Source organism: Pezoporus occidentalis, unplaced genomic scaffold (genome assembly GCF_034315485.1).
Source record: "Pezoporus occidentalis ecotype Australia unplaced genomic scaffold, CSIRO_AGI_Poc_V1 ctg254, whole genome shotgun sequence".
Lineage (NCBI taxonomy): Eukaryota > Metazoa > Chordata > Aves > Psittaciformes > Psittacidae > Pezoporus > Pezoporus occidentalis.
This window is the reverse complement of record NW_026914437.1, coordinates 570559-587362: the sequence shown is the minus strand read 5'-3', so window position 1 is coordinate 587362 and position 16804 is coordinate 570559. Positions and strand designations below refer to the sequence as shown.

General features: G+C 40.5%; 1 protein-coding gene and 1 long non-coding RNA gene across 5 annotated transcripts in view; one reads left to right on the top strand and one right to left on the bottom strand.

Annotated features, from left to right (window-relative positions):
• Window positions 1–11614, top strand: part of CA10 (carbonic anhydrase 10) — a 192206-nt gene extending 180592 nt beyond the window's left edge. For both annotated transcript variants that reach the window (XM_062623580.1, XM_062623579.1), the window contains 4 exons: window positions 31–103; window positions 6974–7128; window positions 9411–9585; window positions 10397–11614. In XM_062623580.1, coding sequence (XP_062479564.1) covers window positions 31–103; window positions 6974–7128; window positions 9411–9585; window positions 10397–10419 — 426 coding nt within the window. In that variant the 3' untranslated portion in view covers window positions 10420–11614. The remainder of the gene's footprint in view (window positions 1–30; window positions 104–6973; window positions 7129–9410; window positions 9586–10396) is intronic.
• Window positions 1–16804, bottom strand: part of LOC134166180 (uncharacterized) — a 196422-nt gene that overhangs the window by 112978 nt on the left and 66640 nt on the right. The window lies entirely within an intron of this gene.

The window sequence follows — 16804 nt, the reverse complement described above, 5'->3', positions numbered from 1 at the left end:
TTTTGACATTGTACATTCTCTCTTCCGTAGGTATCTGAATCATCAAATCCATTTCTAAATCGTATGCTCAACAGAGACACCATAACCAGAATAACGTATAAAAGTAAGTTGGTTTAAATATACTGTGGCTGACAGCTGTATGCTTTTAGTATCAAATAACACATTTAGTGATGCACAGAAACAAGAGGCATTTCATTACAAGCAAAAATTACAAAGTTTGCATTGCCAGCAGCTCTGCATGACAGACTAGGGAACCTGAAAATCTAGGATGGTCATCAGTTCAGCAAATGAGTTTTGAACTTCCAAGTCTATTTTATGTTTGAACAAGCAATAAATTAATGAAATTATACTTAACAAATACATCCGCTGTATTCACACTGAATACGCAGGAGAAACTGCCTACTCTTAGCAATAGAACATACAGGGCAGCCAGGATTAAATCAAATCAAGTTATGTCAAGATGCTGCATCGTTAACTGTGGATTTAGTATTCATTAATGCTTTTTGTACCGAAAAGTGATGGCATTTCTACTCAACTATTGATGTGTTTAATGCATATGTAAAGAGGTCATTAACATAGCATGTATATTTGTTGTATTCACACTTGGAAAGCCTTTAACAGATAATGCTCAATAATACCATGTTAGCATATTGAATTTGTGGAAATCTGGAGCTTAAACGTCAGTGAAAATTAGGCTAGTTTAGAGAAAGTAATGAAAAATACATATCCCTCAACAGAACAAATGAAACCTCTTCTCCTGAAAACCTTATTCCCTTTGTCAAGTATTCACTTAAATTCCAAGCAGCCATTAAGTTAGTAAGTTAAATGATACCAGAATTTCACTTTCAGAAAGTCCACAGCAAACTGAAAAAATAAGGAAAATGTCATAAAGCTCAACCTTCCTCTGTTCCTGTGAATGTCTTCACATTTTTCATAAACTTCATTGGGGGTTTTTTGCTTATGAATGCTAGGAGAGAGTTGTTCATGCTCACTGGAATGGGACTGCTTATCAGGACTCCAGGGTTTGGTTTACAAGTCTGCTAGGGTTTGCCTCAGTTTACCTCTAAATGCAGTAGATTGTACTATATACCCTGCAACAACATAGTGCTACTTGGAAGACTTTGTGTCTGAAACCCCAGAGATCTCAAATATCCATGTAACTTCAACAAAAGTCACTGAACTTCAGGTTTATGATGGAACAGTTTGGAGAGATCCCTAAAGTACACACTCTGATTGCTTTTCATGGATTCCATCTTTCCCCCTCCCTCCCTGCAAAGCCAGGATTGTAAAAAGTGTAGGTCTGAGAACAATGGAAATTAAAAGCAGAGAATTTACCCACTAATTCTTGAACAAGAGAAAGATTTTGAGTCTTTCTCAAGTTCAGAATTTGAATGGAGCCAACCCAGCCCCATTCTGAAATAGATATTTCTTTGCAATTTCCTATAACACACACCTTTCTTCCTACTGAGGTTTCTCTAATTTCACTTTGCTGCTAACAAATCTTGTTACATCTTCGATCCAAGTTAGAGGCCTTTATTATGATAAAATTCTATTCTGCACGATACCTGTAGAGAGGAAGGTGGCAGAACATTTCCTCCAGATTGTTCTATCTGTATGAAATGTCTTGTTCTCTGCATGGAAGCAGCTGAGATTAACCCAGTTTTTAGGCTGCCTGACTCAGTTCCTTGCAAAAACACAGTAATACTGGTTTGTATAAGCTTCCTGCCTACCAGTGCTGCTGCGGCATCCTGGAGTCAGGAAACTGTCATTCAGGCTGTATGTGCTTTTACAGGCTCTTTCACTCCCAAACTACATATTCCTGGCTTCTCTCTAGGGACCAGCCAGATCTCTGACGGTACCACTGAGGAAGCTGCTTTTCCCCACGGACACATACACAGACCTGTCAGTCTCACATGCTGAATAAGAGAAGAGTCTTGCCACATTTTTTCCATCACATCAGCTCTATCTCATGCGTTCACAGGAGTGTCGCAGCCTTTTTTTGTACTGCTTGGCCCTGTATGCTACAATGGCTGGTGGCCAGCAGAGCAAAAACAGGACAACTTGGGGTGGCTAAGAGCAGAGGAGATGCCATGATTAGGGATGCCCCTCCAGAGGGTGGGAAGGCACCAGCAGCATCTTTCCCTTGTGGCGTGAGCAAGCATGCAACCCTCACCCAGCCCAGTGGGCAAGAACACGTTCCCTATACAGGATATTCTATGTGTACTCTACACTTAGGAGTGGGCACTCCTCCTCTGGAGTTGACAACATCCTACAACCCTTCCTTGAATATTTTGCCTCCTTGAAGGAAAATGCAATTCCAGTCACACCTAAGTTCGGGTTTACTAAATGAAGTTTTGTATGAAGATGAATTCATAACAAAATCAACAATCAACAGACCCATTTTAATTTTTAACCACTATTATCACCACCAAGTTTATCTGTTATAATGAAATCCTTGGTAGACACAATGCACATCATATTCCACAGGCCACTGGGTTACTTACTGTAGTAACAAGTATTGACCGAGAATTTTAGTGCAAATTGGGAAAGCGAAAGCGTTATTGGAAGTAATTTTGCAGTTGTCTTGCGTGATGGATTATAGCATCGTTGCTGAAAACTAATCCTACCTCTTTGGTTGTGAGGAATTCTAGTTTGCCTTTAGCAGCTGGAGCTTTCTAGCTTGTGCTTTAGGAGTCCCCTCCTGAAGTCAATACTCAGCAGGCTGCTGACAAAATGACCAGTCCCAATGTGCTCCATAGGAGCATGGAGCAAATCGTAAAGTAGAGCATAGGTTTAGAGTCAGGACAGTTAGTAACATAACTGAAGTACTGCTTTGAAAGAACAGCAACAAAACTAAGAGCTATCTATGCTGTTGCTGAAATTTCCATGAGCAAAGTGCATTGAAAGGGGAATTTTTACTCTTGGATATTAATAGCTACACTGAAGTGGACCCCAAGGAATTTTTAAGCTGATTTTAAATGCTTACTATATTTTGTTATCACAGCCCAAAGAATCTACTGTGAACTAGTTGAAACAAGCTGAAACAAGCATCTTTCAAGCAGGCTTTAGTCAGAAGCCATGTGAATATCTCTAAAGAAAATCTGAGGGGATAAGTCAGTTTTCTTTCACAGAAGTTACGCTATGTTAGCTTTCACCCAGCGTTTGCTTAACATTGGAAAGAAGCAACATTGTAGATTCTCAAAATTCCATATGAAAGTTCAGCCTTGCCATTCTCCACCAGAGCACGGCCACATGTTCAGCTCAGCTGGGTTTCCTCAAATTCAATCTTCAGCTGGTTTATAAATAATGAACAAGTGAATAAAATACTCCAGCTTTAAGAAATTAGCCTGGAAAAGCTTAAGATTCGGGTTTCGGGAAGTAAGAGACTATTAATTTCTCAAGGTTCACGTTTCAGTGAGAAGGGGTCTCAGAAGGGCTGAGCTCCTGCAGCTTCTGTCACAAGCAGTAAGAGCTTGGCAGTCTCAAACCAAGCCCAAAGGGATTGACCTCAGGTATTTGAGCTGAGCCTCTGTCAGCCCGGCTCTAAGCGACTCGTGAAGGCTGGGAAATGGAGAAACTCTGTTTCAGCATTAAAAAGCTGGGGATCTCTACATTCCTTACTCTGTACCTCTAACGTGGTTACAGCTGTGCTTTCCCCTTTTGGATTACCAGGTTGTGGACTTCAAAATCAAACAGACCTTCCTTCATTCAGTAAATAATGTATTCCCTATAAATACTACTGGTTTAAAGAGAACATACATAGACTTTGATGTGAGAGCAGACTCACGTGCCTATTACAAACCTAGGGATAAAAGAAGAGGATTCCCATCATTTGCTAAGAAACTTTTTAGAGGCCCAGCCTTTATTTAAATGAATATGAAATCTAATTTTTATAGAGTTTATGAGTTCAGAAATCACCCTAAGGCACCAGTGGATCAAGATAAACACAACGTGGGCTGTAGAAGGGAATGAGGATGGGAATATAGTGAAGTCTAAATGAGTTCCTTAAAGGAAGTTTCTTACTGGCAAGAGATCACACATAGAGATTTTGACCAATTTGAACTACATACTTAAGACAAGACATTAAAGTGTTGCAGCCTAATATTAGTGCAAACCCACCAGTTCTGTTTCAGTTCCAGAATGGGAAACAGTTGTTCATGGGAAAAATGTTGAGAACCGAATGCTTATTCTGTAGTCTTTTCTCAGGTCATTCTCATGGAGTCAGCTGGCTTCCCATGCGAATATAACCCATATAAAGGCATGAAAAAATACTGCTTTTACTTGACCAGACTCTTTTATTACTTCATTCACTACTAGTTTCCCCTTTCCCTGAAGTGATACTTTCCTCCAGTTTCCCATTAATCACATCTGAGATTTTAAGTCGCTGTCCCTCCTTAAACATATTCCAAGTGAAGACAGAGACAATGAACCAGGTTTGGAGACATTTTGCTGCTGGGTGCTGGTGGGGCAGGTGGTCACCCATTTTGTAGGTCCTCAGTGTGCAAGCAAGGTAACTTAAGCAGTTAATCTGAAGCTCAGTAGGGCTGAGGAGAGCATCTCTCCTGATCTTAAGAGCACTGGCATATGTCAGGCTTGGCCGAGTAAGTAGGTCCCTGTCCCACTGTTACATGCCATATTCCACCCCTGGAGCATTATGTTCTGGGAATTACTAAAGACTGTAAATCCACAGACAAAAGTTAGAAGCCCATGTCAAAATAATGAATTACATTGTCTATTAAAGCAATTGAGGCGGCTCCAAACCCCCATGATTGCCTCCACTAATGCCAGCAGTAAATCTGTATCTGTATCTTCCATTTGATAAATTGTCCTATTGTAATAATCCATGCACTGTTCTGAATACAAATTAGTCAACTAGAATATGGTACACACAAAATATGATACATATCTCATCACTATCCCTCATCTGTATTAATCCTTAGTTAGCTTTCCATCTCGTAGTAAACATTTCAAGGTAACTTCCACCTTATTTAAATCATTTTAGCCCAGCCAGACTCAGTATGGATGTGAAAGCAGATTCAGTCCTTAGAGGTTGAAAGTATCTATTCTGACTGACTCCATGCCATTTGGAGCTAACACACCACTCTCCATGGTTCATAAATAATGAACAGGATGTTCATGTGGGAAAGGGAAAAAAATGTGTGATGACTCATTGGAAACAGGCACTGGCTTCAAAAAATGCATTCATTCTTTTCTCATGCAATCCTAGCGAAATTACTGCTGCCCTACAAATAATGTTTTAATGAATAGGACACAGGTGTATTCAGTCAGCTCTAGCTGTTAAAATTTAACAGCATTTGGACTCTTATATTAGGGCAATGGCTTTGCACTTTGTCTGCAAAATTGTGGCTTTAGAAAGACTCTGTACCCCAGGACCAGTGACGGCTGAGCATGATAAAACAGGTGACAGTCAGCCACCTACAAGACAATAACAGTACTTTCCCCTCTGCTTGAGGAACCAGCTGTATGCATGGCAATTAGCCTGGCTTGAAGTGCAGTAACATGGCAGAGGGCTGCATTTCTGACAAACATGAAAGGACATGCCTACATTATATTTTGTAAAATAACATTTAAAATATGAAATAACTAAAGCACTGATCAATGTGGTATGAATGTTACACTTCAACTGATGCGTTAGCCACTAATATTGCTACCCCAGACACCTAGATCATGTTGACTGCACTATGTCAAAATAAAAGGTCACATTCGGTTTGAAAGAATAAAAAAGAAATTAAAAAAACCCACAACTTTATAAACTTACAGCAAATAGTACATGGAAAACAGAATCCAACTGAAATGCCTGAATTCTTGACACTGACATAAAAGATGCACTTTCAACATTTTACTTTAGTCCAAGGAATACCCTCTGGTTTATTTGCACTATCTTCCTTGCCTTCCATTACAGTCAATGCCAATTCATCTTGTGCATTGAGAGGGGAAACACACCTAAATATGCATTTTTCCTTGCCCACATTTTAGCACTCACTCTGCAGATGATCCCTACTGAACACATTACATGCAAGTGAAAGCATGCAAAGAGTTTTCACATTACAGCTCACAAACAGCCCAGCCTTCTCCAAGGTACATGACAGCAGTAGCATATAAGAAGTAAAGGGTGTGTATTATAGAGTATTTCCTATTAACTCCTACAGCCTAAGATTTGGCAGGAAAATCTGAGCTCCAGTTTTGACAGCACTGCCAGAAATATTGTAGGGCCGGCATTACACCAGGGAAGTAGTGCACAAAGAGTAGAAAAGGCTGAGGAACTTTGATGCATTTTGAAAGCTATAGTTATATCTCATTATATTTTGGTACATGCCCACAGAGCGAATTCTGGTGCAAAAGGATAGCTCATTAATTCCAAAAGCGAGACCCTAGTAAGCTGCTTTCCAGCATACTCTTCCACCACGATTTTCTCATTCTGAGTGAGTTTGCACTGCATCCACCCCCACTGTGCACATGAAAGCCAGCAAGCTTCACTGAGCAGCTTTATTACCATGCATTAACCTTAACTTCCTCCTGTGGTAGAAGGGCAGTTAAGTTTTAACACTTTAGCCTTCCCAAGGCTTTGTTGAGCAAAAGTTGTTAATCGCTCCAAAATATGGTAAGTCCACATTCTCCAAAGACTGCTCCGTCTAAATAACAGCAACTTCAAGTAGCTTTTAACTCCACTTCTTAAGCATGATTCAGAGTGTCACTGCAAATGTTTGTGCTAAACCCACAGAAGGTGTGTATGGGCATCTAAGAGGAGAACTCAACACAAGGATTAATGGATTCATGTTAGTCGTTCTTGTCCAGACTGCTGGAGCACTCAGAAACGTACATTCATTACACCTCAAGTTTCAGTAAAACTCATGGTAATGTTCAGGGGTAAGGACCATACACTAAAAGGGTGGGATATTTTTTTTGTGAAGGTACTGTTTTATCTCAGTTGTTTTCCTTCCTCATCCTCCAGATGATGCATACTTACTACAGGGGCTTAATATTGAGGAACTTTATCCAGAGACTTCTAGTTTCATTACGTATGATGGGTCAATGACAATTCCACCCTGCTATGAAACAGCAAGCTGGATAATAATGAACAAACCTGTCTACATAACAAGGATGCAGGTAAGAATAATTTAAAGGTTACTCAATCTAGTATAACTACAAAAGAATAAAGTTAAATACCTGGAGCTTTACTTGCAAAATTAGATTCAACCTTTTATTCAACCTCTGCCTGAAATTTATATAGTTTGCAAAAGCACTGAAGAGTTTCTTGCCAAAATACACACACACACACACATACTTCAAGGTGGGCCCTACTTTCAGTGAGGGTTTGAACCAAATGGTCTCCAGCAGTCTCTTCCAAACTACGTTATTCTGTGATTCTGTGAATAAACACATGGGGATTCTAAAACAAGTATAGCAGTGTTGTACAAAAATAACTGGGGTTATTAAGTATGACAAAGGCCATTTTTAGGTGAGAAAGAAACAGGCGAATTGTGAATGACACTTGTTGCCATCTTAATACCAGTCGATAGCACAGTAATGGGACAGAGATCCAACATATGGGGCCTTCTTGAGAATAAATCAGGTAGTGTTTTCTGGAATAGAATAAGATGACAGGACAGATATTGCAAATATCTTCAGAAAAATCAGCTCAACAGATTGAAGCCTCTATTAGAAAAGAACAGGATAAATTATGCAAAAGAAACCACTATCCATTTCATACTCAAAATTAATGCTGCTGAGGACACACCAGTGTCCTTCACACACCAGTGGAAAAGTGGTAGAGGTGACCATTCTATGCGACTTCCTTGCCATCCAAGGCCTAACAACAGAAAACAGCAAATTTAGCACCAACTTCACTCTTCTCCAGAGCTTCCATCAGTGGGTTGCCTACAGAACTGTGAACTGAACTAGAATCCCAAAGGAATACTTGAAGCACCATCTGCCTGTCCCAGGCATGCAGCAGAAGCAATCTGGCCCAAAAACAGAAACAAGGAATGATAGAACAACCCTAAATATTACTTTGGGATTTAAAATCATGTTGACATTGTAAATAAGATGACTTTAAAAAGCTTGAGAGATGTTTTATCTTTGTGATATTCCTTCTGTCCAATTTTGTCTTGACACAGAGAAAGCACTGCGTTTCCTTTCTAAATGGGTAATTTGGGAGAATGACACAGCTGAGCACAGACATGCTGTACATTCTGAACTTATCAAGCAGGGGACCCAAATGTTTTCCTGCAAGCTACATTTTTAGTTACAACATTAAAGTACAAAGCAAGAATTAGAATATTTCTAACGTCTATGCTAGTACCTGCGAGTTATAATCTCATGATACTTACTCCTTGTCATGCTTTACTGGTTACTTACATCCTCCATTATTACTGCTGCAAATTGATTTCGTGGATTACTTACTAATTACATTGTGTGCTTGGACTGAAAAAGTAAATGCACAGCTCAGGCTGTCCATGGAAGCTGGTATGTCAATCCCAGCTACTGGAATTTCCCATTTAAGCATTAAATGCCACAACAAAACCTCTTTAATTGTACACTGATATGGAAAATGTTTTCTTTTTATCTTTTTAAACCAAAATATTTTGAAGGTTTCTGATTTACAAACTGCAGCTTTTTATTTTCCTCTCTCCAGTTTCCTATACAAAGTTAGGAAGGTTTTGGTTGACTTGAACCAGTTAACATGCTTTCAGCACAGTTGCATAGTCGTCCTAAGAACCAGTGCTGTCTGCTTGTAGTTTGCATCCAGCCACTGCTGGGCACACTGACAATCCTGGATGATTCAGCAGTTCCCTCTCAGCTGATCTGTAAAACCATCTCAACAGAAGGCCAGAGTCTGCCGTCAGAACATTATAGACACAGCACAGACAATATCAAGACAGACCTGTCAATGGAGAGAGGATTTCACTTTTTACATCATTAATTTCATGACTTCAGCAGCATGGCTGTCAGTTATCTTTTCCATCCTGACTGCCCGTACCTGGTTCTTGAGTACCATCGTCCAAACCCGTGTCTTCTCAACTGAAAGCTACACTAATAGCTGCAAAACTTAGAAAATTAGCTCTTGTTATTCATCAAGTTCATTCTCTCTGCACCAGCTGCTGACATCCAGTACTGGGGATTCCGTTTGTTCCCTGATCAGCCAAGGACTCCTCATACCATTTTCATTTGCTTCACACACAAGTAGTTACTTTGGTTTAAAATGGGGCTCAGAAACAGGACCACAGAAGGAATGGTTTTACATCAAATTAACTCTTTCAGCCCACCTCTGATTACAAGCCACTGAAATTGTGTTTGGTTTCATTTCTTAAGTCTATTTTATAGTGTTGTATGTAGTTTACTTACAGGAAAGCCTAGCACTAAATATCCTTGTTCTGTCTTTTGTACAGATGCATTCTTTACGACTGCTAAGCCAGAATCAGCCATCACAGATATTTCTGAGCATGAGCGACAATTTCAGACCAGTCCAGCCTCTCAACAATCGATGTATCCGAACCAATATCAACTTTAGTTTACAGGGAAAAGATTGCCCAAACAATAGAGCACAGAAACTACAGTATAGAGGTACGTTCTACCTGCAGAATAATCCTTTCTATGCTTACAGTGAGCTCTTTTCTTTGAGAAAGACAAGTGCGTAGTAATACATACAAATAAAAACAGATGTAACTCCAGATCTGAGGGACTAATGGTATGAATCAAACATTACATATTTGAAGTGGATGAGGACACTTGCCCAGAAACGTGCAGGAAAAGCATGACAACACAGTCTGGAACATCTAATGTTTTTTTAAAAGGAGACAAGACAGGCCTTCAGTTTTCTAGCCTCATTTTAAAGTCTTTTCACTTTACCAAGTGCATTTAACTTCTACCTCGGAAAGAAAAAGGGGGATGAGTTAATCTTGAAGGTCTCAAACAAAAGAATAAATTTCACTTTGGGGATGCACCACCGTAACAAACACCCAAATTGCAAAGTGGTGTATTATGCAATGGGTATTGTAAGCCAAAACGCAGACACTTGCTGGTGAGTCCTAAACGGCCACAGCCAGGGCTTGCAGCTGAGCTGTAATGTATCTTACGCCTCTTTTAGCCTATGCCCGCACAGTTCTATTGCCTGCAATAATGGTGTAAAAGTGCTTGCTTATAAATAACATTACAGGTATAAAGGAGTACTACTGAAGGGTAGAAGATATTCAGCAGCAAGGCTGATGACTGAGTTGTAATACTTCAAAGAAACAGAGTTAATTCTTTTCCAGAAAGAGGAGGAAACAACCTCCTGGCTTTTCAAGACATTTTAAGTGCCTGATACAGTTAAATCCAACCAGTTCCCTATTTGGTAAAGCATAATTGGTTTTGTTTTGTTTCTCTTTCCTTTCAGTAAATGAATGGCTCCTCAAGTAAGAAAGACAGAGCAGGCAGAACCCATAACCTCAGTGGAATGCTACTACTGTGAATTGACATAATCTAGAATGCACCCAACGTCACTCTCTTTGGGTTCGGACAGCACTGGTAACGTGCTGTAGGAAAAGAGCTGCCATGCTGGGAACTCAACTCAAAATTCATTCATATGATCGGTGGCAAATAAAAAAAGTAAAATAAAATAAAAAAAAGACAGTATTACAGTAAATGTGATTACAATTCTCCTGAACTAATTTAGCTTCACAAAGAAAGACTTTGCAGCCTTTGTACATAGGAAATTCTTCCTCTTTTCCCCCCTCCCTCAAATTAAAAAAAATTTAAAAATGATTAAAAAAAAAAGAACGAAAAAAGGTGGCTCGGTACAGCATCAAAGTGGAGTTGTGTTCTGTGTGCCAAGTAATCCTTGGAAGCTCTCATTTCACTGTCATTAATGGATACTGACAAGACAGAACAAGACGACTGTAGAGGAAACTTATTTCTGGGTTATGAACTTTCTGTTAATTTCATTTCAAAAGGGGCAGAGATAAGTATTGTAAATATATCACTGCAGAATTTAAAGGAAACAGAACTATTTCCCTCTGTCACATATCTGTAGTAGGATTTGCCAAAATCAGAATTGATCCATTTTCTGTTTCTCATTTTACAACAGGTCATACGTTGTGTTGGTTACTATTAACAACTCAATAAATGTGTTTAACAAATTCATTTAGTAAACTTGCTATGATTTATTCTGTTCCTTTCTCAAATAATAAGCATCTACTATTTGTGGCTGCATTATTTGTTGTAGTATTTTTTCTTTTTTCATTTCCCCCGTTTATTTTTTTACTGGATTTATTTGTTTGCAGCCAATTTAAGTGAGTTAATGGCCATTGGAAATGCACTCAAAGCCAGTATAACTTTAACTCCACTTTATGGTCCCTCATTAACAGGAGCTGGGCTCAGAAGCAGAAAGCATTTGAAACCTATCTCGGTTTAAAATTGCCATTTCCCCTGCTGAATCCATTATCGGGACAAACCAACTCAATCCTGGAAACTGGTGGTGGAAAGGGATATCTTTTCTTTACAGCTAAAGCAGGAGCTGACCAAGTAAAAGCGAATGCCTTTTTTCTTGTTTATAATGGTCATTCACTGTGTTTGGTTACTGTCAAGAACTCAATAAATGTGTTTAACAAGTTCACATTGCCCATGTTTGATCTTCTTGCATATTAAGGGATTTGTTTTCTTCTTTTTTTAATCTGGAGAGGGGGCAGACCTCATGCTATTACATTCCTGATGCTCACTTTATAACACGTAACATGTTGGAGTTCACAGAAAATAAGATGAAGCTACAAAGTACTGTGCCTGACCAATGATTTGTGTGTACCAAGTGGAAAACCGGGCATTACAAGAAGTGAAAGGGAACTGAACCACTGTCAGAAAGTTTTAGATACTGCAGGTCAACCAGCCTCAATGTAACACATGCATCATTTCATCTCTGGCTGAAGAGGACAGTGCAGGTGACATCAGACAGCAAACTCTTGAGTCTATGCTGCAGACAGCAGTTTGGAAAGACTGCAACTTGTGTGACCTCACCTGACACATAAAAAGATACCAGCACGGTGAAAATATGCATGAGATGGCATCGAGGAGACTCTCAAAGTAGGTACATGGATGCAGATGGAAATGTGGAAGGAACCTGAAGTTGTCATTAGCAATTCAATTGCCCAGTGAAAGCTGCAGGAAAAACACTGGTGAAAGAGTGGAGGCTGGCCAGGGTGGGCTGACACACAGCGGCTGCACTGTTTGTAGCAGGGTTCTGGGCTGATGACCCTGGCCCAGGATGCTATTAGCACAAATAATACCTGATCCCCGAGTTATTTCATTTTGAGCATTTCAAATGACTTCCACGTACCACCTTAATGCTGTGCAGAAATGGCACCCCGAATATTACCCTGTGGATTAATATTGCCAAATTGTGCAGCTGAAATAAAGTGAAATCATCACCACAGATTTACCAAGCTGATAAAAACTGAAAAACAACACAAGTCACACATGTAGTATTTTTGAGTTGCCATAGCAATCTATAACTTTTAAGCTTATGGTGTTAGGATTCTTTCTGTTGCTTGTTTGGGTGGTTTGAAGCTTCTCCTAGGATTAAGTGTGTAAAGTTACTGAGAGCATGAATCCCATAATGTTTCAATCTATATTTTTGGACAAATACCCGGCAGTCGTTGATGCAGGTTTGTCAATGGCAGAAGGTAGGGAAGATAAGCCAGGCCTCCAATATAAAACTTTTAAATAAGTAATAAAACCTATTTTCTATTTTACTGAAAACTGATTGAAGGGATTTAAGAGGAGGGAGAGATATGATAGGAGGGACTAGTCCAAGGAAGGAGTCACGCTGTGCTTTGGATTAGGTGAGGCTGCAATACAGAAGCCCTACAAATAGAGAAATGAAGCAATTATGGGGCACTGTAAGTTTATTTCCAACTCTTTTTTTTGTAAACTAATCGATGCCATCTCACCATGATTTCTTATGGGGGTTCTTTTAATAACAGATTACAGGAGAAAGAGACCAAACTAAAGCTTAGAATTAAGTATCTTACACATTCCTCACAGCTCAAATCTAGACATCTAGCTCCGGTTTTTCAGATCAGGCACATGTATCTGTGTCAAGAAACACCGAGCATCCAAAGCAAGCCATGCCTTATTGCAAAGCCTTTAAGCGAAAAGATAGCCTCAGTATCAAGCAGCTGGCCCAGTCTCCTGTGTTGCAAGTCTATGCAGTACAGCAACACGGGCACAGTGTAATCCCTCCAACCCTTTGTGTCCACAGTGCTCACCACAAGTCTGATTGCACATGGAGCTCAATACTTTGTAGTAAGAGCTGAATTTGTGGCCTCAATAACACCCCCCTGCCCAAGCCATTCAGATCATGAGTGAGATTCTTTGCTTGTGATAAGGCTCAGTGCAGGCATGAGCTGCCTGGCAGGGAATATAAACCTCGCAATGCTCAGTAATGAACAGTCCCCACCACAGGCAGGGCCAGGTTGCCATGCCATGATGATAACGACTGGGAGGAAATGCCCAGGTTTGATCTTGTGCTATCGCAGTTAAGACTACGATATCAAACCAGGTACCAAACTTACTGAGCTCATCTGATGATAAAAAGCAAGAGAAAAGCAAGATCTAGAGTACTGCAAAAGCCTCTGTTTCAAGTAGTATTCAAAGTACAGTAGCTCATTTTTTCCTTTAAGTTAATCAGAAAGAACTGGCAGGAGAACTGTAACTGGTCAGTATATCTTATTGCAAACAGCAGAAATGCAGCAAGAAGACATTTTGCATGTTCTGCTGTACATCTCAAAGCTCTAGTACTGGACACTACCCAAAAAATCCCAGCTGTTTGGTTCTTATACTCAAAACAACACATATTTTTCAGGGAGCTCAGCCATAACTGCTCCATGTTTTGATTTTTTTATTAGATTTTATTCCCTAGCTCTACCAGCTGACAAACCAGAGAGAGTTTGCTGTAAGAAATGCTGATTTATTAGCAAATGGCTTGCTGCAGTTCTCACCAGCATACCGTAAAATTATTCAAGGAGCCTGCTTGCACGGTAGAGAACAAGAACCATTTATAATGTGAAACTAATGCAGGCAAACATTTGCTGTTTCCTACAGTGTCAGGCTTCTATTCTAATAACTAAAGATGTGTCAAACACATACTCAGCAGAGAAAATGAAAGATGGGATAATAAGTCTTCCAAGGACAGGAAAATAACCCTTAGTATTTAAATAGAGAAAAAATTCCTTCAAAGTGTTAGAAAAATAGAAAGAAAACTATACACAGTTTATGAATTTAGGTAGATGCTCCCACCCTGGAAGGGAACAAAGAGTCAAATGTAAATCCAAGGGGAGCAAAGTTACAGCTGCAAATACAATAGTTGCCCCAGAATGAAGGTTAAGGCCGTGAACTTCAGCCTTGGGTGCTGTTCCCAGCCCAAAGGGACAGTCAACACCCAGCAAAGAGATCTCATTTTCCGAGACATCCGGGGATTTGCATGCAGGGCATATGTTCAAACGCACGAGGGTAGCGGGTTTGCTTGACCAAGGGAAAGCAGTGCCGAGTCACACTCACAATGTCCTTCCTGATGCCTTGACTGCCACTCTGGATGTGCCCCCTTGGTGCTGTCTTGGGTGATGCTGTGAACCTGACCCCAGGGCTCTACAAAGAAATTGGAGTCTGCCAGAAATAACCTCGTTCTGCATCGCTTACTGTCCTGCTGCACACCTATGCTTAAGTTGAGGCTACTTGGAACTTCATCCATGGAAAGCTAGTGTCCCAGGGGCAAATAAGACCTCGCTTTTATTACAGTGGTGGTAGGATTAACTGAGGAAGGAGAGAGCAATCAAAGCACAAATCATGAAGGGCTTAGTTATGAACCACTGTAAATACGATTGTTGCACCCTGACTCACCTGCATCAGGGTTGTGTCTTATAAGGCACATAGAATGGGCTGCTGAAAGTGCCTCACCTCCAAGCTTCACCCAAGTGCCAGGATTCAGAACGCTCCACATTTCAGATAGTTTAAGGTTTATCCCTGCTATTTTTGTTCCACCTTAGTGTTGTTTTTCTGATTATTATTTCAGCTTTCTGCCTTCTCTCGGGCATAATTTAAAACTTGACAGCCATATGAGTGACATTTTCAGACATTCATGTCAAAGTTTTGCCATGATAGGCCTCATTCACTAAACATTTATCTATATCTGTTCTGTGAGCTGCAGAAAGCTTTACAGAAATGGAAGTCCATTGACAAACATTTCACCCAAGTGCTGTCCACATTCCTCCACCACAGATGGCCAATTGAAATGCTTCTGACAAAACCTAAGTCACCGAAACTCTGCCGTACCGTAAGCAGTGATGTCAGATTGCCCCATGCGGCCTCTCCTTAAAGCATGTGAAGATACTAAAGCAAATACCTCTTTCTGAGATCTTGAGTCACCTGGTCCAACTCACAGACCAACAGGGCTTCGGCTCTTGAATGTCTCAAATCCCAGCATAATTCAGAACAAATGATGAAATAGGTGCAGAATAATTCCAGCCTTCACCTTTTGGGATTTACTTTTCCCCCACCTCCTGCCATGTCACTTGCCTTACAAACAGAGAGAAATTCTTCGTAGGGGACATACTTTCCTGTAAGCAGGGAAATGCCAGAGGACGCAGTTGTTATCACCCTAAGGTAAGGTTTCTGTAGGGACTCTAAATGACCTGGGCTGACATCAGTGCAGCTCCTTGGTGGGCTGATACAGCCGAGAAAGAATAAAACAAAGCAGGTGAAATTCACCAAGTCTTCCAATAATGAGGTTCTTTCTACTAAAGTTCTATCCTTCAACTGTGTCTCTGTTTTTTCATCACACTGTGCTGGGCAGGCAACTCATGAAATGCAATGGCATTTGCGGGTGTACAGCCCTGGTGCTGGCTTTCAGCTCAGAGCCCATCTGCCTCCATTCCGTTCCTGTGTCATTCTTGCTCAGCCAGCTCTCTAGTTTATTAGTGAGCCTTTCAGATTCTTCTATACCCACGTACTTTCCATGCACAGCAAGATAATTATCCCCAGGGCAGGGATATTTTTTCTCACTAGCCATTTAGAGCCCTGTTTTCTCATCCCCTTTTAAAAAGTATTTATCCTTTAGAGGCTGGCTCATAAAGCAGTTACAGCACTGCCTGGATTTCCACTGCACATGCAAACAGTGGCCACCTTCACGCTAAGGGCAAACTGCAAGCTCAGTTCTCTGAGCAAGGATTGAGAATCGTTCCATGGCAAGCTACCAGCCCGCCCTTGCAACTGGCTGGTTGTTGTGCTTTTGTATGAGTTACATTTCACAGGAGGCTCATCTGCACAGAGCAGTGACCAAAGATGCAAGCCTGAAAGCGAACAAGTCTCCAGCAGCCTGACTGCATGGCCCGCAGAAACACATCCAGAAGCTGATATATGGATGTGCTGTTGTGATTCATTACGTTGCTACACTACAACTCAAGCAAAACAGCAGATACACCCGCTGCTACTGCCAGGACACAACACTAGGAATACGTGACATGCCTTTTGTTTCCCTGCCTCAATGCATCCATGCTAGTTTTCATCACATGAGTCTCAATATCAGCTAGATCAGAAAGGAAAATACATGAGCTAGTTGCTAGTAACCTGTCCTACTGTACACACCTAAAACATGTATTAGGGACAAGCAAAGTAGCTTGGCCCTCCTTAGCTCTGTCATAGTGTTTATATGCACGTACCAAGTTTGTTTTCCAGCACAGAAGCGTTTCTGCAATATTATAGACCATATATTCAATTTCAAGGGATGATTTTCATTCACAACCATGTAAACAAAAGA